Source organism: Lathamus discolor, chromosome 7 (assembly GCF_037157495.1).
Source record: "Lathamus discolor isolate bLatDis1 chromosome 7, bLatDis1.hap1, whole genome shotgun sequence".
Lineage (NCBI taxonomy): Eukaryota > Metazoa > Chordata > Aves > Psittaciformes > Psittacidae > Lathamus > Lathamus discolor.
In genome coordinates, this window is record NC_088890.1 from 4,777,017 (window position 1) to 4,803,645 (window position 26,629).

The following is a 26,629-nucleotide window of genomic DNA, read 5'->3' on the forward strand; positions in this document are numbered from 1 at the left end:
TCTGTTTCAGGCAGACAGCATGACAGTCAGGGCCATAGGCTGGGCTTAAGAACTGGCCCAGCTCAGAGCTCTGCCAAGTTATTAGTGACTAAATCACAGTCTCTCTGCTTGTTGCAAACTCCCCTTGCACAGTGATAATGAACCTCCCCTTCTCTCCCATTCTAAGGATTTTGTGTAAATGAGTACTCAAGAGGATGTCAAGCACACCAGCCACCTCTGAAACCTGTGCATTCATGAGGCTGGTAAGCTAAGTGCAAAGTATCAGTAATGGTTTTTGCATTGCACTGGGCTGGAGGTGATACAGGCATCAAGCGCCGGATTTTCAGGGACCTACCTTCTGTTGCTTGGCACAAAACACAGTGGGGAGAAGGTATTTAGACCCTTGTCAGAAGTGAATTTAGTAATCTACTGGGAAAAATGCAGGACATCCTTGGGAGGGAGAAGGGTATCTAGACCTGACCAGCAAAAGAAGAGCTTGCAAAGACTAGAAGAGACCTGTTACCTGCGGTTCCACATACAGGGGAAACAAACAGTTGCCCCCCACGCTACTTAATTTCAAGCACTCAGAGGTTCTCAAGCTTTTGGCTTTTAGCCAAGCCTCTCACAGCCTGCTCTCACCTTGTGATTCCAGGAAGTCTTGCTTCATTGCCCGATTTGCCCTAAATTCATGCTGTCATTTATTTGGTTTCCCCCCTCCCATCTTCTCTGTTGAGCGAAACATGGAGCTTTGCAAACACCTACAGCTTCCCATGAGCCTCTGCCTCACCCTTCCACCCACAACTGCTGGTCCCCAACCTCCCCCTCAGCACACACTCATGTTCTGACAGGTTCTTGGTATTACCCCCCTCCCTGCGGCCAGGTCTGTAGTTCACTGTATTTCTTGGAACCACAGCTGCACAAAGAAAGCACGATGACAGTGTCTGCCAGCACCCAAACCACAAGCTCCACAGCTGCGTGGCTCCAACCAGCAGAGAGAACAAGGTCAGGCAGCTTTCAGCACCAAGACGGTTGGGAAGAAACAGCAGAGATTCTTGGGGCTACAGAGCTGTGCAGAAGTCCACAGTGGAGGCAATCACATGCCACAGCCCAATAACAGTGAAAGACCCATCTGATGTTTCTGTGATTAAAAGTACAAGGCTAGGGAAAACAGGAGGAGAGGAGGAATGGGAAAGGCAAGGGTGGAGGTCACAAATTCATACCGTACCCCCTAGAAGCACCCTTTCTTTGTTCCCTACATGCTCTGGAGAAAGCAGGGAAGACAAGGGTCCAGGGGTACAAGCCAGATGGCAAGAGGTTCTGCGTCTCAGGTTAGCAAACAGAACAAGGAAAGCAAAAGACACATGAAAACCTGGGTAACCTCTCTGCTCTCGCACCCTTCCTGGGAATGTTTTACTTATTTGTGTGCTTTCCAGAAACTTCTGTTCTCAGAATCCAGGACTTTCCATAGAGCCTGATCTGATATTAACCGAATCACCCCTCCCCTCCTGTTTGTCCACTTGGCTGCCAATCAGCACATGACAAAACGCTGGGAAGCCAGGCTGGAAACGTAACTTCATGGCAATGGCCCTAGAACATCACCGCCACACACCTTCCAAAACCAAGCCACAAGAGAGCCAAATACTTAGTGGGCAGGCAGGCTATGGCAGTTTTGTTCTGGGCTCTTCTGCTTGGCACCACAGTAGAAAAGAGAAAGCACTGCACAAAGCCCATGAAACTCCCCCTATAAACACAAAGCAAAACACCAAAGTAACTCCAGAAGGAGCCACTGACCCTGAAAGAAAAGGTGGCTTTAGGCAGAAGCAATGACAGACAAACAGGTAAAGGCAAGCCTAGTACTGAGCAAGGACTTTGGCTTCTGTCACACAACAGGAGCAGCTCCTGATGTGTCAGGGCACACGCCAAGCGCTGTGTCACCTCTTGGGAGAGAAGCTGTGACAGCACCCAGAAACGACTGTACCGAAAGGTAGCAATCTTTACAACCCATACATAGCATCATAGAATGGTTTGGGTTGAACGCTAGTGCCCAAGAGAAATTACCACAGTTGTCACATCTAAACTTAACCATGCCCGAGAGGGGCAAGAAGAGTGGAACAAAGGCAGTGTAAAAGGCTGTACTTCAGGTCTCCAGCACAAACCTCTCTCTAGGCACATCTCTCCAGAAGCAAGGCACTTTGTTTCTCTGCAGATACTGGTACTGGTCACTGCCAGATACAGCATCTGGACAGATGCACTGGTCCAGCTCACTAATCCCTAGCTCCCGAATTCCATTACTTACTTGTACATCTGAAAGAAGCCCAAGTAGGAAATGTATTTTTACCCCTTGTTCATGTGGGAATCTGCTTGAGGCCCATCCTTCCTGTTACAGCCATTCTATAGCTTGTTTTTCTCCAGTTCCTAGCCCTAAATCCTACTCTCACTGCTGATGAGTTAAGCTACTCAGCTGAAACTCACAGAAATACAGACACTCATTCAATCAGAAAAGGGAGATTAAAAAGCTAAAGGCTTCACAGAGCTCTTTAAGGGCAAAAAAATATAAATGGATTAAGACCACAGAGATCTGTGAAATCACATTAGCAAATTCTATATAAGTTAACCCGGAGAACAGTTTGTGTATGGCTTAAATCAGCTGTTGCTTTCCCTGCTTTCAGCACAGATTTTTGCTTTAAATTTATGGTTTTGAATCTGCCCTGGAAATCACCAACTTTGAAGTACTCCTCTGCACTAGCACAGCCTTTTTTTCCTCACATAGGAAGCCAGAAGAAAGTACTGCCATAGTTCGTCTTGGTTAGTTAGCCAGGAATAACCCTGTTACTTCCTTCATTCCCTTTTGAACAAGAAGAAATCTGTCCCGGGGAAACATCCTGTCCTGATTTGAAAGTGGCCAGCAGCAGAATCCTGCTAAGCTCCTTCAGTAATTAATAACCCTTTCTGTTAGAGATGTGCACCTTTTCTTCTGGTCTGCATTTACAGTGCTTGTTCTACACTTGTCTATGAAACCAAAGAGACTTCTGTTATCAATTTTCTGTAATTAACCCCTAAGATTGTCTTTGATGAGCTAAACAGTCTTTCACAACAAGACAGGCTGTTCCAGCTGTCAATCCACCTACTGGTTCTTCTCCAAACCTAGTTTTCCATTTCTTTGTCAAGCAGTCAGTAGCAACTTAACTGGACATAATATTTTTGTGGCTATTCCACTACTGCAGTATACAGATTATTTAATCCTGCTACTTGTACTTGGCAGCCCCCTGTTAACACACACCAGGATCACATTAGCCTGCTGAGCAGCCCACTGAAAACAGTTGCTTGTGGTCAGCCACTATCCGTTAAACCCCAAATCTTCCTCTGAGCACTTCTGGCACTGAGAAGAGCTGCTTTTCTGGCTTCTGAGAAGCCCCTCAGCCACAACACACAGGCTGCACTATTTGTCTCTGCATATAGAATCCTATGAAACACTTGTGCCTAGCTCAAAGGGCAATTCCAACTGCTCTGCAGCAACAACAGGCTCCCTTTGTCATTCCCACTCCCTGCCCTCTGTGCCACAGCCCACATTCAGAAAATATTTCCCCCCAACATACTGATACAGTATTGCCTCTCACACAGGCAAAACCTGATCCATGTGAGGCCACAACAGCAAAGCTCCAACTTCAGAGCATTTGTTCACAGCTACATTTTGCAAGGAGCAGTTCATTTCTGACCTATTAAATAATGCCCTATTGCATTTGTGTTCAATGTACTTTATAGGAGTTTATATGTATTTCGAGAAAGGACCTTATGCTGCATACAAGATAGGGCACCATTATCCTTTTCATTTTGCAAAGCCAGTGACTCAGAAAGAAGCAGCTCCTCCTGAGGACACAACTGGTCAGAGGCAAAATCATGAAAGAAAGGTCCATCTCCTGTCTCTGAATCAATGGCTGTACTCACTGGACACTGTGACCTTCTGCCCCTACCAGAATGTAACCATCTGTGGCAGTGAAATTAGGGAAATGAAAGCCCATTCTGCATCAAGCCCTTCCTTTCAGCACCAATTAAAACAGGAAATGTGCATACTTTTTTGACATAAAGCACTAGAAAAAGGCCCCACCTTGCACTCTGTAGATTTGAATATACGTGTCAGGAAGCCAAAAGCCTCTCTCCTCTGAGTGCTTGACCTCCTTGAAAGGTTAATGATTATGTTTAGCTAGAAGTAAGGTTAAACTTCATGAAAGCTTTCTCTGAGCAAATCTTTGACTAAAGCGCTTTCCTAGAACACCCCAGCACAATGACTGCCCTTCACCTGACAGATGCAAGTGCACAGCAATGGTTTATTGAGCGTTCTTATCATGGGAAAGAAACAATCTATCTTGGGAAACAAGATAAAACTTGAAAATCATAAGTGGAAAAACAATTCATTAGACAGCAACAGGACTACAAGCTACAAATGCTATAGAGAGCATCAACAGTTTATGCGTTATGCAGTAAGGGCTTTCCTGTTCAGTGAGCAGGCAGCACCAGAAACAAAGAAAATACTCTTCCCCCTTACAACACAAAATTAGAAAGCTTCACTCAGATGGTGTTGTGGAGGCATCATCAGACACAGATGACACAAAAGAGGATTAAACAAATGAATGGAGGACAGATTCATTAGTGATTATGAAGCACAACAGACCCAAATCCAGCTTTGGCTAAAACCAGCCCTTAACTACTGACTGTCAAAAGATGGGGGTGGGGGGGTGGTGTCCTTCCATGCCTATCTTTTCCCTTGTAATTTTGCTCCACCTGCTACAAGCCCCAGTCACACCCAGCACATTGAACTAGACTGAACTAGATCCCTGACACACTAAGTCTTTCCTTACGCTCTCAAAGAAGTTTGCAGCCATGATCTGTTCTGCATGACTACTAAAACTGTTCAGAGCGACACAGACTTGCAATTTCTTTCCCTAAGATGTCTCCCAGGCTAAACATTCATCCTTAGTGTCCCCCCTCACAGGACAGCACACTGTTCACATGGCACAGCCACCACAACAAAGCCAAGACAGAAAAATTACATAGCTGTTGAGATCAAAACAGGTCAAGGAGTTGTAACCAGGGGACTCCTGGCTGGCCTGAGGGTCAGAGGGGATGGTGGTACTGTGACAATCCTCCCAAGCAGAACTGGAGCTCTCCTCCCAGCAGCTTCCCTCCAGCAAAAACAAAACCTCAATGTCCAAGAACCTGACTCTACCCACACAGTAACTGCAAGGGATTAAAAAATGACCATTTGTTTCCAATGAAATAAAATAAGCCTTCATTTGCTTTAAAACACAGCATCTGAGAGAGGAGAGGACCACGAACACCAGAAATCCTACCATATTGAATAGGAAACAGCTAGCAGGAACTCCGGGAGTCTAAGCCTGTAGTGCCCTCTAGGGGAAACAGACTGGTGCTACCTCAAACTACCTCCTCCAAAGGAGTGCTGGACCAACTCAAACCTTTCCTTAATGAAGTCATTATGAGGCTTCATTTAGCCTCTATTTGCCTCGACAAAAAGGGGATTACGTATCCACGGCTGGCTGAGTTCTCCTCTTTGTCCTATTTTTTCCTCTGATCCACAAGGCTGATGCCTGAGGTTTAGGAAACCCTGCTTTGGGAAAAGGACTTTCTTCCCCATTAATAGTGACTGAGCAATGCTGAGACAGGGATTCCTTGACATTACAATAAAGATCACATAACAAAGATAATTCATGAGGCTGATCACACTCCTAAACACCTCCCCACTGCACAAGCGTGGCTGTGATGGGCACATGAGGAAAGCAGGCACGACACCGAGTTCCACGAGCCCTCACAGACCCACTGAGCACTTGCAGCAGTGAGTCCAAAGCTTTGCTCACAGCAGGCTGGGTAACTGGGGGAAGGTGAGACTGAGGGCTGCTTACCAAAACTCTGGCTCAGCACAGCATGGCTGTGCTCACAGGAGTATCAATCAGCCCTGCACCCCAAGAAGTTATGAGTGAATGCAATCAGATTTGTTATCCTACTCAGAGCTTGAACAGGAGTTGCTAGTTTCCTCATTTTGGCTGCCTGTCTCTCCCCACCTGGATTCCCACAGAGCAGGAGATCAAAGCCACATGTGCTGAAATGATTTTCCCAGAGGAAGCAAATGGGAAAGGCCTCAGTTACCAGAGAGAACTTAACAGACTCTAAAGGGGCAGATTTCACACAGAGCAAAATTAAGCAGACGACTGAGCTTCTCTTTGCATGTGTGTCTCTGTCCCCAGGACTGAAACAATGCTGGTGGTTTATGTCATACTGTGTTTAACTTCATGCCATTACCAACGCGTCTGGGAGCAAGTCATAAACCTTCTGTTGTAAACAGAATAAAATGTGCATCATAAAACCGGCTCCTCTTCTTTTCAGACTCAGAGTCAACAAGCAGCAGCATTTGCAGAAGGTACACAAATGTAAGTAGGAAACAAATTTTGCAGCTGCTTGTGTATCTGCACTAACAAGTCAATTCATGGAGTCACATTTACTCAGCCAAGGACAAGGCAAAGCCATGTGGCTTGTGTGTGCAGTCACAGATAAGCAGCTTGAACCTGGGCTATCAATGTTGATAATGAACCGTTTCCTAAAGAGCAAGGATTATTTACAGACATTATTTGGGAAAAGTTCCAGCACTACTGGTTTTAAGAATGCTGCAGACAAATCCTAAATAAGAAGAGAGCAACAGATGCAACTAACTTCAATATTTTTGATAGGAGCTACTTACACTGCAGTTTTAAAGTCCAGTGAAGCCTGGAAAAATTACTCTCATGAAACAAAACACGGGCAACCCCAACCCAAACACACCACACACAGCTTCTAGGCAGTGGTGATCAACCATTCCTTGCTAGCAGAAGGAAAGGATCTTGACACCAACTCACTGTGCAACAGGTTACACACAGTACAGGGTTCCTGGAAGCAGCACATGCCTAAAACAATGTCCTGCCAGGTGCTGCTAAATAGCTGGATGTTGCCCCTGTGCTCTTCCTGTCCAAGTAACCATCCCAGCACCGCATCACAAGAAAACTCTCAGTTACCAACAGAGCTCCATTCTGGAGCTGTCCTCATGAACTCCTGGCCTTCAATAATAAATGTGCTAAAATGTGTCTTCATAGTAAGTACCCTGACACATCAAATAGTTTTCCCAGAGAGAGGAGGTTTAGGTTAAGCTCTTTTATGCTACATTTTTGCACCAGGGTATGTTACGTGGTTTCAAACGCAGCATGTTCAACTGCACTGCATTTCAGCATGGGCCAGTGGAGATGCTTTACCAAAATCATGCTTATGGGCACAATTGACAACATTCTCAAGCATTAGCCACCCCAGCTTCCACTCCACATGCCTTTATTTGAAGCCCGGCACTGCATGGAGAGAACGAGAGCACAGCACCAGAGGAAGCCTTGCTAACAGATGTTCTGACTTGCAGAGCACACAGGTTCTCCCTCATTTCAATGCTCGTGTTGTATTCATGAATTAATGGGGAGTTAGAGGCTGGAAATACTCTCTTGAATCACCCCAAGCAGAAATACCGTTGGCAGTAACAAAGCTAACCATGGCTGGGCTCCAACTGGCAAAACTATTCCTTAGAGCCTTATCTCCAAACTTAATCACCATGGGGCGATCACAGCCAGACACAAAAGAGAGCTCACACCTTCTCTGGACACAAGTGTTATCACTATGACTTAGGGGCCTGCTGGGTCTCAGTGAGGTGCTGCTGACACCCCACACTAAACCAAGGCTCTGCTTCTGAGTATTATTGTACAGGCTGAGATGAGAGGATGTCTAAGTGTTGATTCCCACTAAATTGTCCAGAACTCTCTAATGGATTTTAGTAGCACCCTCTTCTTCAGAGGGCATAATGGAAGCACAGGCTGTCTTTGCCTTTTGACTTTTGTGTAATAAAAGGTGTCAGATGAAGGATTCTGCAGACTGCATCCTCTCCAGTGAGCCACATCTTTCTCCACACATTCCCAATACTATCTCATCCCCAGAAAAACCAAAGGCAGTCTTCCCATCTCAAAGCCCACTCAGTCCTTGACATCTCTTCTGACCCTGTCAGTAGGGAACATTCTGTCTGAATGAGTGGAGCCATCAGACAGGTGGTACCTGCTATGTTCTACCAGCTTGCACTGTTTTAGTCTCCACATGGACAAACAAGTTCTCTGGAATCTGTTATCATTTTCCAGTAGCACCTTTTCATTACTGCAGGATTTTGTTAACAACCTTTGGACACCTTTGAGATTCTTATCCTTGTACCAAAGTACTAGGCCACGGAGGATATAGCAGCATAGGTTTTGAACTTCCAGGAGTCATTGTCACAGCAGAAAGAAGGAAAGAAAGCCAAGTTGCGGGAAGAAAGCCATCAGTGGAGATGGCTCTCTGCAACTAAGTGATACATTAGCTTGCAATACCTCTTGTTCCAAGCCAAGAGGCAAAGTCCATCAGTTCCAGATCACAAGCTAAGAATTCCCCTCTATTCCAAAAGAAGTGATCTGACCTCATCACTACAACCTCATGATATACAGGATGCCTTCACAGCAATGTTGTGATTGTACTGTACGTCATTCAGAGATTCAAGCCCATCCCCACCATGTTCCCCACATTCATACCTCTGTTTCAGGCCGAGGAATAAATACTGGGGGTCTCATCTTCAGAGTCAGGTCCTGAAAGTCCCACTCACCAAGTACATACTGCACCGGCATTCTGTGGCAAGCAAAAGCAACTGTGAACACTTCAGGACTACACCTTGTTACGCAAGAAAAGCTCCCAGTACCATGCTTACCTCATTACTAACACGTCACCCTTCTGAAAGTGAGCAGCTAGACACCCCTAAGGCTCTCAACTGTGTGTGCAATGTGCATGTGCACTCTAAGAGAGTTCCATTCCCACAAAAGAGTTTGCCGTCATGCACTGGAGCTGGGGAACTACAGGCCAGTCAGCCTCACCTCGATACTGGGGCAAGTGATGGAACTTGTTCTAGAGATTGTTTCTAAACATACCAAGTACAAGAAAGTGACTGGGAGTAGCCAGCAAAGGGGACATCATTCCTCACTACCCGACAGCCACCCATGACACAGTGACTAGCTCGGCGCATGAGGAAAGAACAACCAAAACTGTTTATCTTGACTTTCTTAAGGATTTTGATACTGTCTCCCATCATCATCATGGCTTGACTTCGCGAACGAAGATTTGGGAAGGGCTTTACCCACTCTTACTACAGGTGCGCTGATGACTGAAAAGGCCAATGTGGGATAGGCAAATCTGGTTGCAAAAAGCACAGTGAAAGGTCTCCTTGGGTGGTATAGGCAGGGCGCAATTCTTTCTACATTGTCTTTTCTCCTCGAGAATAATTCTGCATGAGTTCTCAAAGGAGACAATGGTGTTATGGAACAACCAACGTCCTGAACCGCCTGCATGCAGGGTTGCGTCTGCGACTTCCAGTGCACCTTATCACCTGCCGTTTCGTCCCTCGGCTGTGGCTACAGGGCTTTGCAAGTGTGGGTAAACTCTTCGGGCCTGTGCAGTGGATTTTTTAGGTGAGGCACAGCGTGCGCGGAACTGACCCCACCCTTTACACCTGAGGTTTATCTGCCAGGGCCTAGTGAGCTTGGGCGGTGACAGCAAAGTCCTCAGGTCGTAGGTTTGATTAGAGTATCCTTCTCTTAGATGGATGGCCTTACAGATCTAAACGAGATCCATCTGCCCAGGTTTGAAGTTAGAGTTGTCCTTCTCCTAGGATGGTTGCCCGAAGGCTAGTGAGCCCATCCTGCCCATGGACACACTTTGTCTGACCCTTCAGTTGAGACCTGTCTGGTATGGGAGACCCTACCAAAGGCATATGCCACCACCAGCATAGCTCCCAACCTCACAAGGGCACGCAAGCTCTTTCCCCATGACAAGGGGGTGTCTGTGAAAGGGTGTCTCCCATAACATCCTCGTATACAAGCTGATGAAGTATGGACTAGGTAAATGAGGTGGGCTAAAAACTGACTGTACTGACAGGCTTGGAGGGCTGTGCTCAGCAGCATGAAGTCCAGCTGAAGGCAGATCGCTAGTGGCGTACCCCCTGGTGTCAAGAGAGTGGGGCCAATATAGCATAACATCTTTATTCACAACTTATATAAAGGGACAGAGAGCACATGTCTGCAGGCGACAGCAAACTGGGAGGAGTGGTCAACAGGCCAGATGGATGTGATACTTTTCCAAAGGACCTAAGGAGGCTGGACAAACGGGCTGACAGGAACCTCATGAAATTCAGCAGAGAGTAATGTAAAGTCCTATAGTACAGGAGAGACATGGACATACTGGAGTAAGGCCAACATTAAGGGATTGGAGCATCTGACATACAAGGAGAGACTTAGAGCTGGGACAGTTGAACCCTGAGAAGAGAAGGCTTGGGCTGGATGAGCAGGGCAAGGAAACCTCATTAATAACCACATGTATCTGGTGAGATGAAGTGAAGAAAACAGAGCCTGATTCTTCAGTGGTATCCAGTGAAAAGACAAGCAAAGGGCACAGACTGAAACAGAAGACAATTTCATCTAAGAACCACTCACCCTTTTTCTTTTTTTACATTGTGAGGGTGGTCAAACACAGGGTCACAAACAGGCTGTCCAGAGATGCTGTATACCATGTATCTTTAGTTATATTAAAAACCAGACTGGACATAGCTCTGAGCAACTTGCTCCAGTTGATCCTTTAAGCGGGGGGGATGGACTAGATTTCCAGAGGTCCCTGTCAACCTCCATGATTCCATGTCTCTATGAATTCTGGGGCCATGTTCTTAGCTGCTGTGTGGCACCACACCTCAGTTCTCCATGTGGAACAGCAGATATTTTTTGCAATCTTAATAGCGCTTAAGACACAGCAACCTGCAAGCCTGATTCCAGGTAGCTCTTTCACAGCAAACCCATTTAATTTTTGTATTAAGAGAAGCTTTCTTTCACAGAGCAAGAAAATGGAGCCCAAATGGAGCCCAAAGCTACAGCAACCTCTAAACACCAGGGAAATCCCTCTTCAAAGCCTAGAAAGAAAGCACAGCAGCCCCACAGACCAGTATAGGACTGGCAGCTGAAGACAGGAGGGGCCAGGGCTCAATTTTGTAAGCACAGAAGGACTTAATGAAAATGTACCCAACTCAAAGTCAGTATTGCCAGTTCCCTGCTCCTCTGCAACATCCCTTAAACCCTGTTTGCTTCCAGACAGGACAGACAGGTAATTTGCTACCTGACAACAGCAAATGCCCATCACTTGAGTCACCCTGAGAGACAAACACAGCACTGTTACTTGACATGTTAGCTGCTAATGGTCTTCTGTCTTCTCTCTGCTGCCATTCTTCCAGCTTATTAAGGCTGAAGGAAAACCTTCCAAACGAATGACTGTAAGAAGATGCTCCTACCTTTCTAGTCGCTTGCTGCTCAGCTGCTGGATTTGCTCCTGCTGCGCTGCTGTAAGCAGAGTGCAGAGGCTTTTGGAACTCAAGCTCTGAAACTGAAGACAAAGTCACATTAAAACCTGCCCACCTGTGCCACTAGGGCATCCTCTGCACCCTCCCAAAAGCATCCTTCAGGGAGACCCAGTATTCTGACAAACACATATTCCAGGGGCTGTTAGAAACAACAAATGATTAGGCAAACCTATCTGCATGCCTTAAACAAAACCTGTACAACTGCTCTTCCGCTAGTTTTGTGGCTCAGAAGAATAAGTAAAATTAAGGAACATTCCACCAAGCAAGTCAGGGTACAGTGGGGGTGCGTATGCCATGGGTTACATTCCGTCTCTGCAAGAGAGGGTATTCAAGAGCACCCAAGTGTTCTATTGGCATAAATAAACTATGCCTCACCTTCTGTGCAACCTAAGGAAGGAAAAGTTGTTCTACTTCCTGTAAGAGATAAAGAAAGGTAAAGGATTCAACAAAACGATGAAGTGAGAGGCACACTAAGACCATATACTTCTCGTATTACTTAACTGTTTTTGCTCCTAGGACAAATGACACGATATATTCACTGGATTCTCGTGCTTCAGGGATACCATTTGTCTCAAACACCTTCTGCCAGTAGTTGACCACATCGGTGGCAGTCACGACCCCAGGCCTTGCGCCGCAGCTCTGCCTCAGAGATGACTGCTTTGGACTGAGGATTTTACTCCACCTCCCTGGCATGCACTGAGGTGAGGGACGCAACAACCTCCTAAGCAGTGTGTGTGTGAGGCATCTCATTGTTGCAAAATCAGTTCCTGCCACCAGCTGATCCAGTCAGTGCTGAGGCTCACAGGACACTTAGTGCTACCACAAGCCACTGTGGCTAAGCACCAGCTGAGCACAGTCAATAGATCTCTTCACAGCAGCACAAAAAATGGCATTGGTTTGCAGCACTTCTGGTCTAGAAAATGAGACAAGAGAACAGCCTGAATCCCTTGGGCTAGCAAATCACTTCTTCCCCTCTGACAAAATGCAGTCTGCTTGCTGTAATCCCAGCCCACAGGTAAAAAACCATTACACCCTAAGAATAACAAAGGATTACCCCAACAGAAGACTCAGGTAACAGCTAACCAGCTCTGCTGCCGCAATCCAGTTCTTTGCAAAGCTGCCCATCTCCACAGACCAGAGCTACAGGGAGGCCAGTACATGCCCGTGGCAGGGCAGAAGCAAGCGTGCCTTCTTGTCAGAAGTCAGGCCCTTCTTTGCAAAATCAAATACAGGCACAGCGCTCTGCCTGTCCTTGGTCCCAGAAACCCACAGACACATCAACCTCCAGCACCACCCCCTGGCTCTTCACCCCACAAGTGGATCATCCTGGCTCCCTGCAGGAACACCTTAAGTCTCTCCTAGATTCTTTATTCCTCTCTCTGTTCATAAACCACAAGTCCTGGGTTAGCAGGTGTGCCCACAGAAGACCTTGACTCCACAAATCAAGGGTCTTCCACACTGTCACCATCCCCGGAGAGCAAACAAGGGGCCACAACACCAGGGCTGAGCTGCTAAGAGCAGAGAAGAAAGAAAAATTCACAAGGTACAACTAGAGGGAAGGGAAACACTTAAAAGATACAAAGGCCAGTAAAGGCAAACCCTGCCAGAAAGAAGTCAGTCTTTTAAAGAACAGAACAGGCAGAGCCAGACAGAAGGAAAAGAAACAAGATGACTGCAGGAGACAAAGGAGATGGAGCTTTACAGAACAGCTGCTGCATATCACACTTGGAACTGTGTGAGAGAAACAAAACTGCTTTCCTGCTGCGATCCATCAGAAATGAGGGCCTCCTGCCCTTCTGACTCACAGTCCCTGGGGCCACTGTGGGTTTCCCGAAGCATCCATTCCCATACCTCTATTGATGGCTGCTCTCTGTCACCCTCTCAGAAAAGCCACAACATCCTATACTCCAAAAAACCACCACAGAAACAACTAAACAGCCAGGGTGCTGCCCTGTAGGACTGATGCTGCAGAGAGATCTGGGAGGCTGGGTCAGCTCCCACCTGGGCAGACGCTGGTACTCATCCCCTGCAGCAGCCCTGGACCATGCTGCATGGAGCACCCGCACAGGCAGCAGTGTGGGGCCTACCCTGCTCTTGCTGCGCAGCAAAACTGTGGGAGAAGTCAGGCCCTCCTTAGCAAAATCAAACCAGAGCCCAGAGAGACAGAATAGGGCACACTCTGCAGCAAAGGTCTCAAGACTGGCTTATCTGCTACCTCCTGGCAAGGGGTGGGTGCTCAAAGAGCCCGAGTATTCCCTCCTTACCAGCTTCATTACCCTCCAGCAGAAATAAGCAGCCCCTATGAAAACTTGTCTTTATGTTATGCATAAGGAGCCTGACAGCTAGGCTTTACCTAAGCAGCTCCACACTCCAAAGCTCTGTTTTGGGGGTACTGCCAAAGAGGAACACTGAAGGAATAAAACACTAACCACTACTGTTAGGGAGGCAGATAATTCTTTAACCCATCGTTTCCCATGGCTGGAACAATGCTGCCACTACCATCATTACTAACAGAGCAGACCAGGTACCAATGCGAGGTTCCCTGCAAGCTGCTTCTCGGTGCAGGTACCTGTTTGCCCACAGGCAGGGAACAAATGTTTCCCCACAGCTGTGTGGTTTGGTCCCACTCAGTTAAGCCCAGCACAGCGGTGGCTGCTGAAAGGCTCGGCCCTGCCCCGCACTCCTTGTCCTGCTCACAGGCTCAGGCAGGACCTGCACAGTACAAGCTGGTATCTCTGTGCCACGGGGTCAGTACTCAGCTTGGCCAGTCCCTAGGCCAGGGCGGAGGTATGAGGCCCCACTTGCCAGCCAGGGAGCTGCCCATCCACACCTCATTCTGGTGACCGAGCGGGCGGCAAACGAGCCCCACAGAACACCGCCGGCCCGGATCCAGGCTTTCCTTCCGGCTGGCCCGGCCCGGCCCTCCCTACCCGCGCAATGCCCTGACCGAGGCCAAGCACCCCGCCGGGCACCGCGGCCATGGCGGGGGTCCCTTTACCTGGGCGGCGGCAGGCCCGGGGCCTCTCACAGGCGAGCGCGTCTGCACAGCGACGCCTCCCCTCACGGCTGCCGCCACCGGCGGGGCTGCAGCCGCAGCCGGGGCTCCCCGAGCAGCGGGGCCCGGCGCAGCCGCCCCCGCTCCCGCTCCCGCTCCCGCCCCGCTCCCCACAGCGGGGCCGGCGGACACGGGGAGGGCAGCCCCGCCGCGCGCTGCCACAGCGCCTCCCCGCCGGCCCGCCGCGCGCGTGACTGACAGCGGCACGGACCAACCGCGAGACGAGCCCTGCGGGCGCCAACCAATCGCCTGGGGCGCCGAGCCGGGGGGCGGGGCCGCCGGGCGTGCGGCGGAGCGCGCGGAGCTGCGGGGCCCGGCCGCCCCCTTCTCCCCCCCCCACCCCGCGGCCGGCGGCGCTCCGGGGGCACCGGACGCCTCAGCGGGGAGCGCTCAGTAAGTGCCGGCCCCGGCGCAGCGGGCGCAGCGCTGAAACGCGGCTGCCTGCAGGGAGGGGCGCAGGGCCGGGCCGGGCCGCAGGCGGGGGCTGCCGCGGCCTCCCGGCGGCGGGGACCCCGGTCCCGGCCCTGGTGCTTTCGCCTCGGCGAGGCCCGCCCAGCCCCGGCCGGGCGAGGCCCAGCGCTGCGGGTGGCGGAGCAGCGGGCGCGGAGCCGGCTGCGAGCCCGGCGGCCGCTCCGTCCGCGCGTCGGGAGCGCTGCGGAGCGGGAGGGGCCGTATATCCCGTTATCCGTCTAGAAGCGTCCCCCGGGATGGGGCAGCGTCCCCCGGGATGGGGAAGCATCCGCAGACGGCCGCGGGTGGCACTGCCCGGAGCGGGCTCCGGGTCCCGCCGTTGCTTGCGTTTCTGTCAGTGCGGAGCCGGAGGAGCGGGGACGTTGCTGGGCAGGGTCCCCTCGCCTGTGCCTCGGGGGCTGGGACCGTGGGAGGGCGGCGGCCGAGGTGCTCCGGCACAGAGGGCACCCGCGGCCGGGGCTCCCCCCCCCCGCTGGGGGCTGCCCTGGGGAGGGGTCAGCCCATGGCAGGGCGAGACGAAGCCACAAGTTCACACACTGGGAAGCCACATCCCACAGGCAACAGCAGCCCGGTGCTGCTCGCACTTGTGAATGACTGGAGACGCTTCGTCTCGGTGAAGTAATGGAGAAAAAATTCTAGCTATTATTTGCCTTCTTCATTCAGAGACCCTGTGAGCCACCTTCATCCCTGTGACAAACCCTCTATTCCTGGCATACCCGAGAGGAAGCTGCGGCACAGAGAGATTAAAACCAAGGCTCAGAAAAGCCAGCAGCCTCAAGCTAGTGCCTGACGCGATGATCTGCATCTCAGAGCTGTTGGCCACCGCAGCACTTACCAGAGACTGGTTTGGAAATGCTGGCTAGGAGAGAAACACACTCTCCTTACTCCCAGACCCAACAGAGCCCAGCATGGACCAGCCCTGGCTATGTTGAGAAGCTCTGGTGGTGCAGGCAATGGAAGAATACCAGCAGCAGCTGAGGATGTGGTTCCTCGTCTGTTTGTGCATGGACTATGCTGAACCTGCTAGCAATAGGTAGTAGCAGTCCCTGGCCCTAGAGCAGCCATCAGAGACTTGAAGTGTGCCCAGCCTGCAGCTCAAACTTCCAGCACCAGGATGACAACTGGGGAAGGAAGGTGGTGGGAAAGATCAATGACTCCCAGCCCTAGCTTTGTAAGCCATGGGCCCTGCACTCAGCCTCCCCATCTGGCCCTCTGCAACCTGGAGCAGAAGGGGGCTTGGGAGCAGAAATACCCTCATCTGGACGTAGAACTGGTTGTATAAGCCATGTCCTTTCATACAGGACTGCTTTTCGAACTAGGTCTCTATGCTTGGGAATCCATCAGCATGGACAGAAGCCCTCATTCCCACTTTGAACAGATTTTCTGCTGTCTAGTTCTAACCTAGCCTAACTTTATTCAGAGGAGCAATGCACAGCAGCTCAGTGTGTGGTCCAGACAAAAGAGGTCTTACCCAAGGCTTGGTATCAGCGTCAACATCCAAGTTCCAGTGCTTCTCCAAAACTAACACCGCATTGAAATGAAGGTGTAACCCCTTTTGTTTCCATAATTCAGGAGCTGTTTAAGATCTAGAGCCATCCTTTGCAAAGGCCTTGGGTCTGCTTCACTCCTCTCACTTAGGCTCCTTTTCTACTTTTTGATTCCTTGGTTGTGGCTTTTTTAAAACTGTGCATTATTGTAATGGGAAGGTTCCCTGAACAGCACAAATCAGTGATTCCCCCTGAGCAGCTGCTCCATCTGCCCACTACCTGCTCAACAGTCCCTTCCCTTGCTGCGCTGGGCTGTAGCTGCTGCTGCTGTTGTGGCACTTGGATTTCAAATTTGCCATCTTTGTGCCGACTGTGCCAAACCTGAGCTCCTCTGTGGTCAGAAATGGTCTGGGAAATCCTGGTGCCACATGGTTTAAACTCAGCATGCGTGGTTTGGTGGTGAGTGAAGGACACGGTCCCTTTCAGCTGCAGTGAACTCGTGTCTCGGCATGGTGTTAGATGGGACCAGACCACAGCTGCTGTCTTCCCATTTCTCTTAGAAACTCTTGGGAGTTTGACAGCTCCCACAGCAACTCCTGTGAGACAGATCCTGCAGGTATGGTGAGAGATTTACCTGCTCAGGGAGACGCAGGACAAGTGCTGTGCAAGTGCGGGTGGCTACCTGTGCTGCTGCCTGACCGCAGGACGGGCTGGTGCTGTTTGCCTGGTGTGATTTCTCTGCTGCAGTCGTTACTGACAGATGTTAATCATGCTGCTTAACGCAGTTATGGGCAGCAGTAAGGCGTTGCGGTAATGGGAACTGCACAATAACCTTGCCTAGAATAGAATAGAGCAGAACAATGGCTCATTTCTCTTTGCAGGCACATCTTTTTCTATTCAGAGCTCATTAGCCCCTGTGTCCGGCTGCATTCCAGTCCAGAGATGTAATGTCTGCTCAACTGCAAAGAAATTACCAGAGGACTGCTGCAGTAGTTCTGGGGGTTGGCACTGCTCTGGTCCAGAGGTAGCTGCATTTTCATGGGAGCAGTTGTGGAACTGATGTTATAAACAGTGGGTTTATAAACAAAGTTTTGCAAACAATTCCCATAGGATCATCCCCATGGTGTTTTGCAATTCCTGATCATTTGCACAATAGAAGCATGAAGCAATTAAAGACTTTCATGTTTTCAGCATGAATAGATCCATCACATTTCACAACTTCAAACCAAAATTGGACTCGTTTTAAAATTAATAGTGATAATAAGAAGTGCATGAGTAAGCTTGAGTGGGTGCTTTCATGGTGGACTTGAGAAATACTCCCTGCAACTCTCTGCTCTAGGGAAGCTGCCTTTACAGAGTGCATGGGGTAAGGGACAGTGGGGTGATGGATAGTGCAGTAACTTACCAGTCACCAGTGTGTACCACAACAGGGAAGTCCTACTTTGGATGCAATAAGAAGCATCCTGAGATACAGATGCTTCACAGCCGAGTGCCACTGATAAGGGGCTCTGTGTAACTGTCCAAAAATGAACAGCAAGAGTCAGAAGCAGGAAAACCCTGTATCTCCTGTGGTGGATAAAGGCCTCCTGGCTCAGCCTGGAGCAGACCAAAGATGTGGGGTTCTGGGGTTGTTGCCAAGTGCCTGTAAGGAGGCAGAGCTGAAGCAGTAAGGTGAGAGTGTATGACTGACTTCAAAGAATAAGGCATGGCTTTGGGGACTCTCAGCACCCCCGAAAAATCTTACTCTTGAGTGGGCATCTGTGAACTGCTCTCAACAACTGTACTAGTGACTTGGGAAGCTTTGGAAAATGTCCTGCCTGTCTCTAAGAGCTCTGCACTGTTCATTTGTCTCATTCTTTCCTAGGTTCCTATGAAGAAAACCATCAGCGGTGATGCTACAGGACAGGTCTTACATGAGGGGCCACCATATGAAGGGCAGCTCTCCGCTTCTGTAGCTGATGGGTGAGGACAACACATTGTTAAAAGGAGCTACCAAGAGCTGACAGGATGAGTTACAGCTCACCTTCTGTGCATGACTTGTATCACAGCACCACCACCACAGCCAGGCCAGACCCAGGGACAACTCTGGATGTGACTGTACCAGAAACAGCTACTGTAAGCCCTGACACTACCAGTTTCAACAGCACCAAAATCCCAGATGTGACCAGCACTGGACCCGGCCTGAGCACGATGCTGCTGTCCTTTGGGATCATTACTGTGATTGGGTTGGCAGTAGCTATGGTAAGAGAGCCCTGCTAAGTATTTTGTGGCCTGTTGAGGGTGGCAAAGGGGTTCTAGGACTGATCTGGGTTGAATAATTTATTGGCATTCTGCTAAAGGTTGCTGCTGGGAGGTGATCGTTCCTCAGATCCCTTTCTTTATAAGGCCTTTATCCAGTGCTTCTGTATTTCTGCAGTTCCCTTGAGGTCTAATCCAATCGGGATGCTCAGCAGGCCTGGAGGAAGCCATATGTAGCATCAGTGTTCATTAGCAATAGGAAGTTCAGTTAAAAGAACACAAAGCAAATTCTGTTCTGTCTTAAGTGGAACAGCTGCGTTGATTTAAACTTTGTCAACACTGGGGCCCTGCAGGAAAGTTCATCCAAACTGACTTTTAAAGCAGACTGTTGAAAACATTTATCTCGTCTTTGGTCCTGCCTTTTTTGAATGAAAACAGCCTGGATCTATTTTACTTACTCATTCTGGGCTGTATTTCCAAGGTTCTGCTTGCTGGGTATTAGCAAAGTGCTTGAGGGTTTGCTGTGTAACTAAACCTGCCATTAATGCTGCAGGCAGAAGCTTTCAGATACTATAGTTCTGGGCCTGACATGGGCAATGCAAGTGCTGCATTTCTTCTTCTGATATATAACTACATCATTTACCTGCCAACAGAGAACAGAAGGTAGCAGCAAGCTCCCATTCCTCGTATGAGGAAGAGCTTCACTAATACAGCCATCAGAGGAGACTACAGAGAGGGACTACTGCAACATTTCATTGCAGGCCCAAGGAGGAGTTATTCCAAAAGCCCTTAAGAACCTGGAAACATTATCCTGGAAATGGTCATAAGTTCCCAAGAGCAACATCCAGCGTTCGTAGTTCTCAGAACAAGGCTCTGGAGGCCAAAAGCCTCCCTTTCTTCCCAGCACAGCCACTCTTACTGGCTGACACGAGGCAAGTCACTGAGCATGTCCTCTTTGCTTCTTCCCTTCATACTGGCGAGGGGGTTATAGCACTTCAGCACCGCAGGGAATTTACAGATGGAAATCACAAAGAGAAGGTTCTTCATCCACTTAAACTGCAGTACATGTCCTGCAGCCACCAGAAACGCGCTGAGCTACACCTAATAATAATACTACACCTAATACTCTTACTACTACTAACACACCTAATAACAGGCCACTCGAGCACTTAGTGTCAGACATGGTGTGCCACCAAGCTTACACTGATGCATATGGAATTTCATGTTTGGTTGTCACTTCTCCCTTCCCCCTGCTTCAGTGTGCAGTGACACCAGACTTGCTGCACCTCCCTTCCGTGTGCCCTGTGCCCAAAATTCCTCTTCCCCATCCTACTGGGGCTGTTATAATGATGGTTTTCTTTCTCCTTCAGGTTCTGTATATCAGGAAGAGGAAGAGGTAAGTTACATCTGTTGTTGGCTGAAGGGATCTCAGTGCCCCTCAAAACTCAGAGAACTGGGAAGGAGACAGCAAGATGGGGAGAGTGCAAGGGATGGTTGTCCAGGGAATCAGGTGTGTGTGAATGTGGCAGGGGTAGGGACACTGCACTCACGGTGCTGACCCACTTTCTATCAACAAAGCTTTAAAGACTCCTCTGCAGCTTTGGAAAAGAAAACATGGATGAGCAGGAGGACGTTAGGGATCCTGCAAACTCTTCATGCTTATCTATGGGATGCGCTAAAACAGAGAAAAGGCTTGCAAGTACACAAAGAAACTGGGCACTCTGTCATGAGAGGTGCAGATCTCACATTCAGCCATTCCCAGATCCCTATGTTTTCCAACAGCCTGGGCAATGACACTGGCCTTGCAAGGCTGACAGGCTGTTTAGCTGCAGTCACAGCAGCTGGCAGCAGTGTAGTGTAGAGGTGCAGCTATCTACCCCAAAACTTAGTGTCTTGATTTCCTTGTTAAGCTACTGGCTAGAAATAGAGATGAGAGCAGCATGCAGAGAGACATGTCTTAATTCTTTTGTCTCTGACAGCTGAGACACTGCTGAAGACCCGTTAGATATGGTACCTTCTCCATGCTTGACTCCTGGTGCCAGGCCTGGCATGGCCATGAAGTGAGCTGTGCTCACTTAACACACTTAAGAAGGGCTGGTGCCCACTGTAAAATTCCCAAGCCAGACCCTGAAGCCCAGGACCGGCTGCTGCCACAGGAGCAGCTAAAGCTTGGCCTGTGAACATAGCACTGCTGGAGATAATGGTTGTGTTGGCAAACCCATATAGAAGCAGGGAGGGAGTGTGTCATCCTAACATTTGCCAAAACAGATACTTGTGGTGACACTGCCAGTAACTACTTGTGTTTCCCACCCCCAAAACTCAGCTACAGCCTGAGGCAGGGCTCAGTGTTTTCACAGGAGCATGCCCACCCACCCATCTTCCATCTCTGAGCTGCCCAGTATTGAGGAAGGCCCCATGGGGTAATAGTTTATAGCTCTGTCACTTGGAGTGGTGATACAAGAGTGAGAACAGTCTGTCCACAAGCATCAGCCTCCTGTGAGAATCTCTCTCTTGTTTTCTTTTTATTATTTTCTATTCATTTTTACGTATTTCAGCCCCAGAGTTAAAGTACTACTCTGAGGCCACTCGAGCCAGAAGCGGACTTCTGCTGGCAGACTTAGCATGACATGGCAGGACTGGCTGTTGTGGGCAGAAGGACAGGGAGAAAAGTCAGAATGTGCCTAGGCACTATGTTCACTGTCTTTGTCCCACCACAGAAAGCTTGATCTTTTAAGGTTTGCAGGAATTTAAATCCGTGTCTGATTCCTCTGTGACTAATGCCTGCCAGCATAGCTTAGTGATGGCAATTAATCCCTGTAACTGCTCTCTGGGTATCTTCTACTCCTGCCAGCTCTGTGCAGTAGGTTCTTATCCTCATCCCTGCAGGACAGGACATGGCATAACCCTTATCCATCAAGGGCAACAAGAGCAGAATCCCTTTACAGCAGGAGAAAGACCCTGCAGAAAGCCTCAGCACTGGGCAGGGAAGGCAGCCTGAGCATCTGTCCTCAACCAACCCTTTCCCTTCCCTCCCATGGGCAGGTTGGAGAAGCTACGGCACCAGCTCATGCCCATGTACAACTTTGATCCCACTGAGGAACAGGATGAACTGGAGCAGGAGCTGCTGGAACATGGGCGAGATGCAGCATCTTCCCAGGCATCACAGAGCAAGGTAGGCAGCAGGGACCAGCGAGTCTGTTACTACAACCACTGGTCCCTACACTGCTTTTGTTACAGAGTCAAGGAGTTCTTTGCAGGGTAAAGAAATCATGTAAGACTTCAGGAGTATTTGTTCCATCTCTGCCAGCCCTGGGCTTGCGCGTTTTGGAGTGCTTAGGATAGACTGAAGGGTTAGGCAGCTAGGACAAAGAGCCTGGGGAGGCAAAGTGCTGGCTCTACTCAAACTAGGCAAGAGAAAAGGGCAGCTTCAGTAATTAAGGGTGTGTTTACTACAGTTTACCACCCAGGGCACCCCTGTAGGATGCGCAGTAGGAAGCAGTAGGATGAATGTAATTTTCTGGGAGATGGGGTTTCAATGCCCTCCAAATATTGAGGCTCCTTTGTCCTGGCCCTGAAAAGCAAGTAATTCCCACCCAGTATTAAGGTGTCCCAGCTTTGACTAAGGATGCAAGTGTGGAACAGGGCCTTGCTGAGGGAAAGCCTGTAATCCTAACAGCTAACTGTGCTGCAAGCCCTGAAGAACACAGGCAGAAAGCCTGTATGTTGTTATGGCATGGCACGGCATGGCACATCTGGTGTTGCCAGCACCTCCAGGCCAACCTTCCTGGGCACATGGCTCAGAAAGAGAAAAGGGAGGAGGGTTCTCTATTTGAATTTGGGAAGAGGGGAAGAAGCCTTTACTTTGACCACTTCTGAGCTTTCAAAGGCATGCAGCATGCTGAGGTATTATAAGGCCATTAGAGACCACTGACTTACTACATTTGTGAGTTAGGAAAGAGCTTAATAACTTGGCCAGTTGTCCACATGGGTCTTTGACAAGAAACTATCTCCTTCCCCAGTGTACCAAGAGTTAGGAGAAACAGGGAAGAAGGGTTTCTCACATTGTTTGCAGCCAGCTTCACAGTGTTTTCTCTTTCCTTTGTCACCACCACCACACAAAAAGCCCATCTGAAAGCCAGAGCCAGCAGGCACGGTTGGAACAGGTATGTCTTTTAGCCAGTGATGCAGCCTCCCCTTAGAGTAGACATCTCTCCTTTCTTGAATTCTTCTCCAGCTGCTCTGTGTTGCCCATGTCTTCCCTTGCTTTTCCAGTTCCAGTTCTCCCAGACAGTTCTCAATTTCCCCACGCTTTACACCTTCAGATAACCTGCAGCAAGCTTAGCGTGGGCAGAAACAGAAAGAGGAGGTAATAAATACCACTGTAATTATAAAATATTTACCTTAAGACACGCTTCCTAACGTGCAAAAGAGCACAAAGGAGATGTGTGTGTTGGAATATGAAAGTCAACATATTCCATACACTGGTCTGGAAAAGCAAGAAATGCTGTTGTATAAAAGCAAAGGATCTTGTCCTCCTGAGTAGCACATACTGGGAAAACACCAGATCCCTCTATTAGAGCACATTTCCTTTCAGGTGGCAAAGGGAGAAATGACATGGCCAGAGTTAAACCATCACAGTAAAAGCAGATCCTTCCTATACAGGGCCTGGCCAGCAGGATACCCGAGATCCCTCCAGAGCTTGCTGATGCACAGATACCTCTGCTTGGAAAATTTCAAGTTTAAAGGCTTAACATATAGAGGGAGAGTCTAAAACAACAAAGTTCACTCTATGGCATGTTTTCAGGCCTTCTTGGTGTTTCAGGTCTTTTCATGCTGCATTGATACAAATAATGAGACCCAGTAATCCAGTGATGTGGGGATAATTGAACTGGCATGGGTGTGCTGACTTGCTCACTGGCCCGTTGTATTTTCCCGTCGCAGCCGTGTTAATGCCGTGTTAGTCAGCCAGTCTCCCCTTAGCAAGGGGCAGAATGTAGTTACAATCCTGTGCAGTGTGTGCCCCAGCACACGCACCTGAGCGAAGGCAGACTTGCTGGGTCTCATCTTTCACTGCTTCAATGCAGATTCTGCTGACAAGTCAAGGAGCCCTCCAGAGACCCAGCCGTCTTGTGTTCGCAGACGTTGCCAATGCCATCAATGCATGAACAGTACCTGCCCTGCTCTGGGATCCTGCTGAGACTGGGGAGGATGAAGCCAACAAGCCAATGACTTCCCATGAGCATGGCCAGCCCACTGAGCCCAGCTGGTCACCCCTTTGGTTTGTGTTGCAAATGGGCACAAGCGCTGGGAACCATGGTCACTTTGAGAAGCAAACCCTGTGTGATGGCACCGGTGGTTTTTTGGTGTGTCTGTTACCACTAAAAGGTCCTGAGCTCCAGTTTCTGGGCCGGTGCCAGCTGATACCATCTACCAAGCTGTGTGCTTAGGAACAGTGCCTGCTTTGTTGTAGGTTAACTTGTCAGAGCGCATGGGTGCACTTTCTGGGTCAGGGAAGGAGAGGTGCATGTTTCAGAGAGCTTCCCTGTTGGTTTTGTGCCACCAGAACCCAAGGAAAGTGATGAATGAGCCTCTCTGTACAGTGAGCACAGCTTTGGCAGATCCTGGAGGGGGGGCAAAGCCCTTTGAGCAAGGAGAGCTGACTTCCCTGGCTGAGTGCAATCTGAGGCACGCCACAAACAACACATACCATGGGTTTATCTCCCCTGTGGCCTGTGGGCTGCTGATAAATGTGCACCCAGAGTGGTACTGTAGTATGGGGAGGTCACTAGCTTTAAGCAGTGAAATGGTGAAGATTTGGCTGATTACATCTTAACTGAGGAAGTGGCAGAATACCCCAAACTAGAGCTGCCACAGAGAGGAGAATTCACAGAGCTAGGCTAGAGGCAGGGGTGTCAGTGTCTGTCTACGAGTTGCTGCTGCTGATCTAGAAATAATGGTGCTTGGGCCACAGAGAGGAGTTGAATAGAACTGTGGTTCCAATACCACATATCCCTCACCTGCTTTGGCTCAGGAAAGTTTCGACGGTGCAGAGTGATATCCAGGAAAAAGATTAAACCTTGAAATATTTTCTGTTAAATAAGGAAAAGCAAGTATTGACCCAACATCACAGCAGCCCCATGTCTGCCCCAGAGGTCACTGAACAACTGCTTCATCCTTCCTTACCTGCCAGGACCTGCAGCCAGAGCCCTCTCTTCTTCCTGCTGAAGGAAACACGGAGCTTTGTGTTAGCCTCTGCTGACGCAGGAGGTGAGACTAGGCAGGTAAGCCAGGAGTTCCCTGTAACCCTGCAGCATCTCCGCCTGTGTGTCCTTTAGGGCTGCAGGAGAGTGCAAAGGGGTCTCTGGCCACCTAGGCATGGGGCCATCCTCTGCAAAGCCTTTTGGTGGCCACCAGCCCTGCATGCTGCAGAGCAGGCCAGCAGAGCCTGCACACGAGCATCAGTGCCCAGCCATGCACTGAACACTGGAGATTTTTGCAGTACATGCATTTGCCAGATCATATTCCATCCACAGCACCTGTGAAAAGGGAATCAGGGCAAGCCGGAATTTGAACGCAGATTTGAAAGGTAGACTTATGCAAGGGGACGTTTCGTTGAGTGGGAATTCAGGTATCATGTGCTTTGTTGCAAGTCTGGACCTGCCAGTTTGGTTTTGTTCTCCCAAATCTTGTTTTGTTCTTCCCCACTGTGATTTTGTTGGTTTCTTTTCCATATTTACTAAATGCAGACTTATTCCTGGGCATGTGCCACTGACCCTGCAGTGCACAGTTCCTTACCAGCCCTCCCTCCTTCACTGACACCTCATGGCCATTTTACAGGGTTAAGTTGCTTTCATTTTTCAGTATCCCTTTCCTTTTAAAATCAGGGAGTTCTGGGAGCCTACTAGAGCTCAGAATGTCATTACCTGTGGAAAACAGCCCATCCTCCATACCCAGGGTACCTGGCAGGAGGCACTCCTGGGTTGCGGGTTGCTGCTGGTGTTTGCACTCCGGGGATGCTGTCGGAAGGAAAGTGTGTGGGTAAAAATACTGTAATCTGGCTTAGAATTCAGACACTATTGGTGGGTCTCTCGAGAGATTATGTCTGTGTGAGCAGCTAGGAAATAAATACATCATCCCCCCAACACATGCACACTTACCAGCTCCTCCAAGTGCTCGGTGACATCAGATGTCTCCCTTCAGCAGCTGGCACGTCGCTGCCTGTCACATTCCTGCGCTCTGCTGCAGGACAGGGATGCAAGCAGCAGCAGGGGTGTGTGGCTGCCCTGAATCACGGCATTTCCCTTAGAATTCTTAGGGTTGGAACTTCATTTGTTGTTCTCAACTCAATAAAAGACAGATGTAAGCTGAGCTGATTCCTCAAACCAACAGCCTGCTTTGTGCTCTTTACCCAAGCCCATGTGCTGCCCAGGCAGCTGCCAAGCAGTGCATCTGCCAGCTTGGGTGTGAACACTTGCACCTTGTTCCACGTGAATGCTGAGTTGTACCTTGTATAACAAACACACCTACAGAGGAATTCTCTTGGAGTATGCTTCCTGTAATGGTAGGCTTTGACCTGTGATGGCTGCCCTTAGATTAAAGAAGTACACGTAATAAGACTAAAAGAATATTATGGGTATTTGCTTGGCTGGTACTGGAGTATTCTTTTAGTTCAGTAGCGCCTCCTCTCACAGTTCTTGGAAGTGTATGTACAATTTTGCAGAAGCATTATGATGTAATTTAATTCAAGTGTTTTAAGCATTGAAATCTAATTAAATTATTTACATGAAATCCAGTCTGATTGTCTTTTTTGCCCCCCATCACTTGCATTTTCCACAGACAACTGCTGGAGTGGATCCTTGGTACCCATTGGTGATTTGTAAGCAGTGAATTCCCCCACTCACAGACTGAAGT

At 49.1% G+C, this 26,629-nt stretch overlaps 2 protein-coding genes across 14 annotated transcripts in view; one reads left to right on the top strand and one right to left on the bottom strand.

The window, feature by feature from the left end:
• HEMK1 (HemK methyltransferase family member 1) overlaps positions 1–14,609 on the bottom strand; it is a 28,380-nt gene extending 13,771 nt beyond the window's left edge. The window contains exons 1-4 of one of the 5 annotated variants that reach the window (XM_065687718.1): positions 14,466–14,609; positions 11,969–12,380; positions 11,399–11,490; positions 8,610–8,703 (exon numbers count right to left, since the gene is read on the bottom strand). In XM_065687718.1, coding sequence (XP_065543790.1) covers positions 8,610–8,703; positions 11,399–11,490; positions 11,969–12,217 — 435 coding nt within the window. In that variant the 5' untranslated portion in view covers positions 12,218–12,380; positions 14,466–14,609. Of the gene's footprint in view, positions 1–5,327; positions 5,394–8,609; positions 8,704–11,398; positions 11,491–11,842; positions 11,882–11,968; positions 12,381–14,465 lie in introns of those variants that run through there. The other 4 variants (XM_065687720.1, XM_065687719.1, XM_065687723.1 and 1 more) reach the window with 4 other exon arrangements.
• A 191-nt stretch (positions 14,610–14,800) lies between these two features.
• Positions 14,801–26,506, top strand: C7H3orf18 (chromosome 7 C3orf18 homolog). 9 transcript variants are annotated; one of them, XR_010614275.1, is made up of 9 exons: positions 14,801–14,915; positions 15,657–17,096; positions 17,362–17,504; positions 18,345–18,442; positions 18,529–18,721; positions 20,089–20,114; positions 21,761–21,890; positions 22,738–22,881; positions 23,803–23,841. XR_010614275.1 is itself a non-coding variant. In XM_065687133.1 (9 exons), the coding sequence occupies exons 2-8, from the start codon at positions 17,000–17,002 to the stop codon at positions 22,848–22,850; spliced, it is 696 nt and encodes a 231-aa protein (XP_065543205.1). In that variant the 5' UTR covers positions 14,801–14,915; positions 15,657–16,999; the 3' UTR covers positions 22,851–22,881; positions 23,803–23,837. The 9 variants fall into 9 exon arrangements, 8 of the variants coding, with proteins under 8 accessions (XP_065543205.1, XP_065543201.1, XP_065543202.1 ...); XM_065687133.1 differs by having other exon boundaries at positions 22,842–22,881; positions 23,803–23,837; XM_065687129.1 differs by lacking the exon at positions 22,738–22,881 and having other exon boundaries at positions 23,803–26,506.
• The last annotated feature ends 123 nt before the right edge of the window (positions 26,507–26,629 follow it).

What these genes read in the sequence shown, in the direction of transcription:
- C7H3orf18 (XM_065687129.1), top strand. Translation starts at nt 17,000, where the DNA reads ATGGGACCAGACCACAGCTGCTGTCTTCCCATTTCTCTTAGAAACTCT. An exon ending in CTGTGAGACAGATCCTGCAG is followed by an intron (nt 17,097 to 17,361) that starts GTATGGTGAGAG and finishes TTCTCTTTGCAG; the next exon opens with GCACATCTTTTTCTATTCAG. An exon ending in GGCACTGCTCTGGTCCAGAG is followed by an intron (nt 17,505 to 18,344) that starts GTAGCTGCATTT and finishes ATTCTTTCCTAG; the next exon opens with GTTCCTATGAAGAAAACCAT.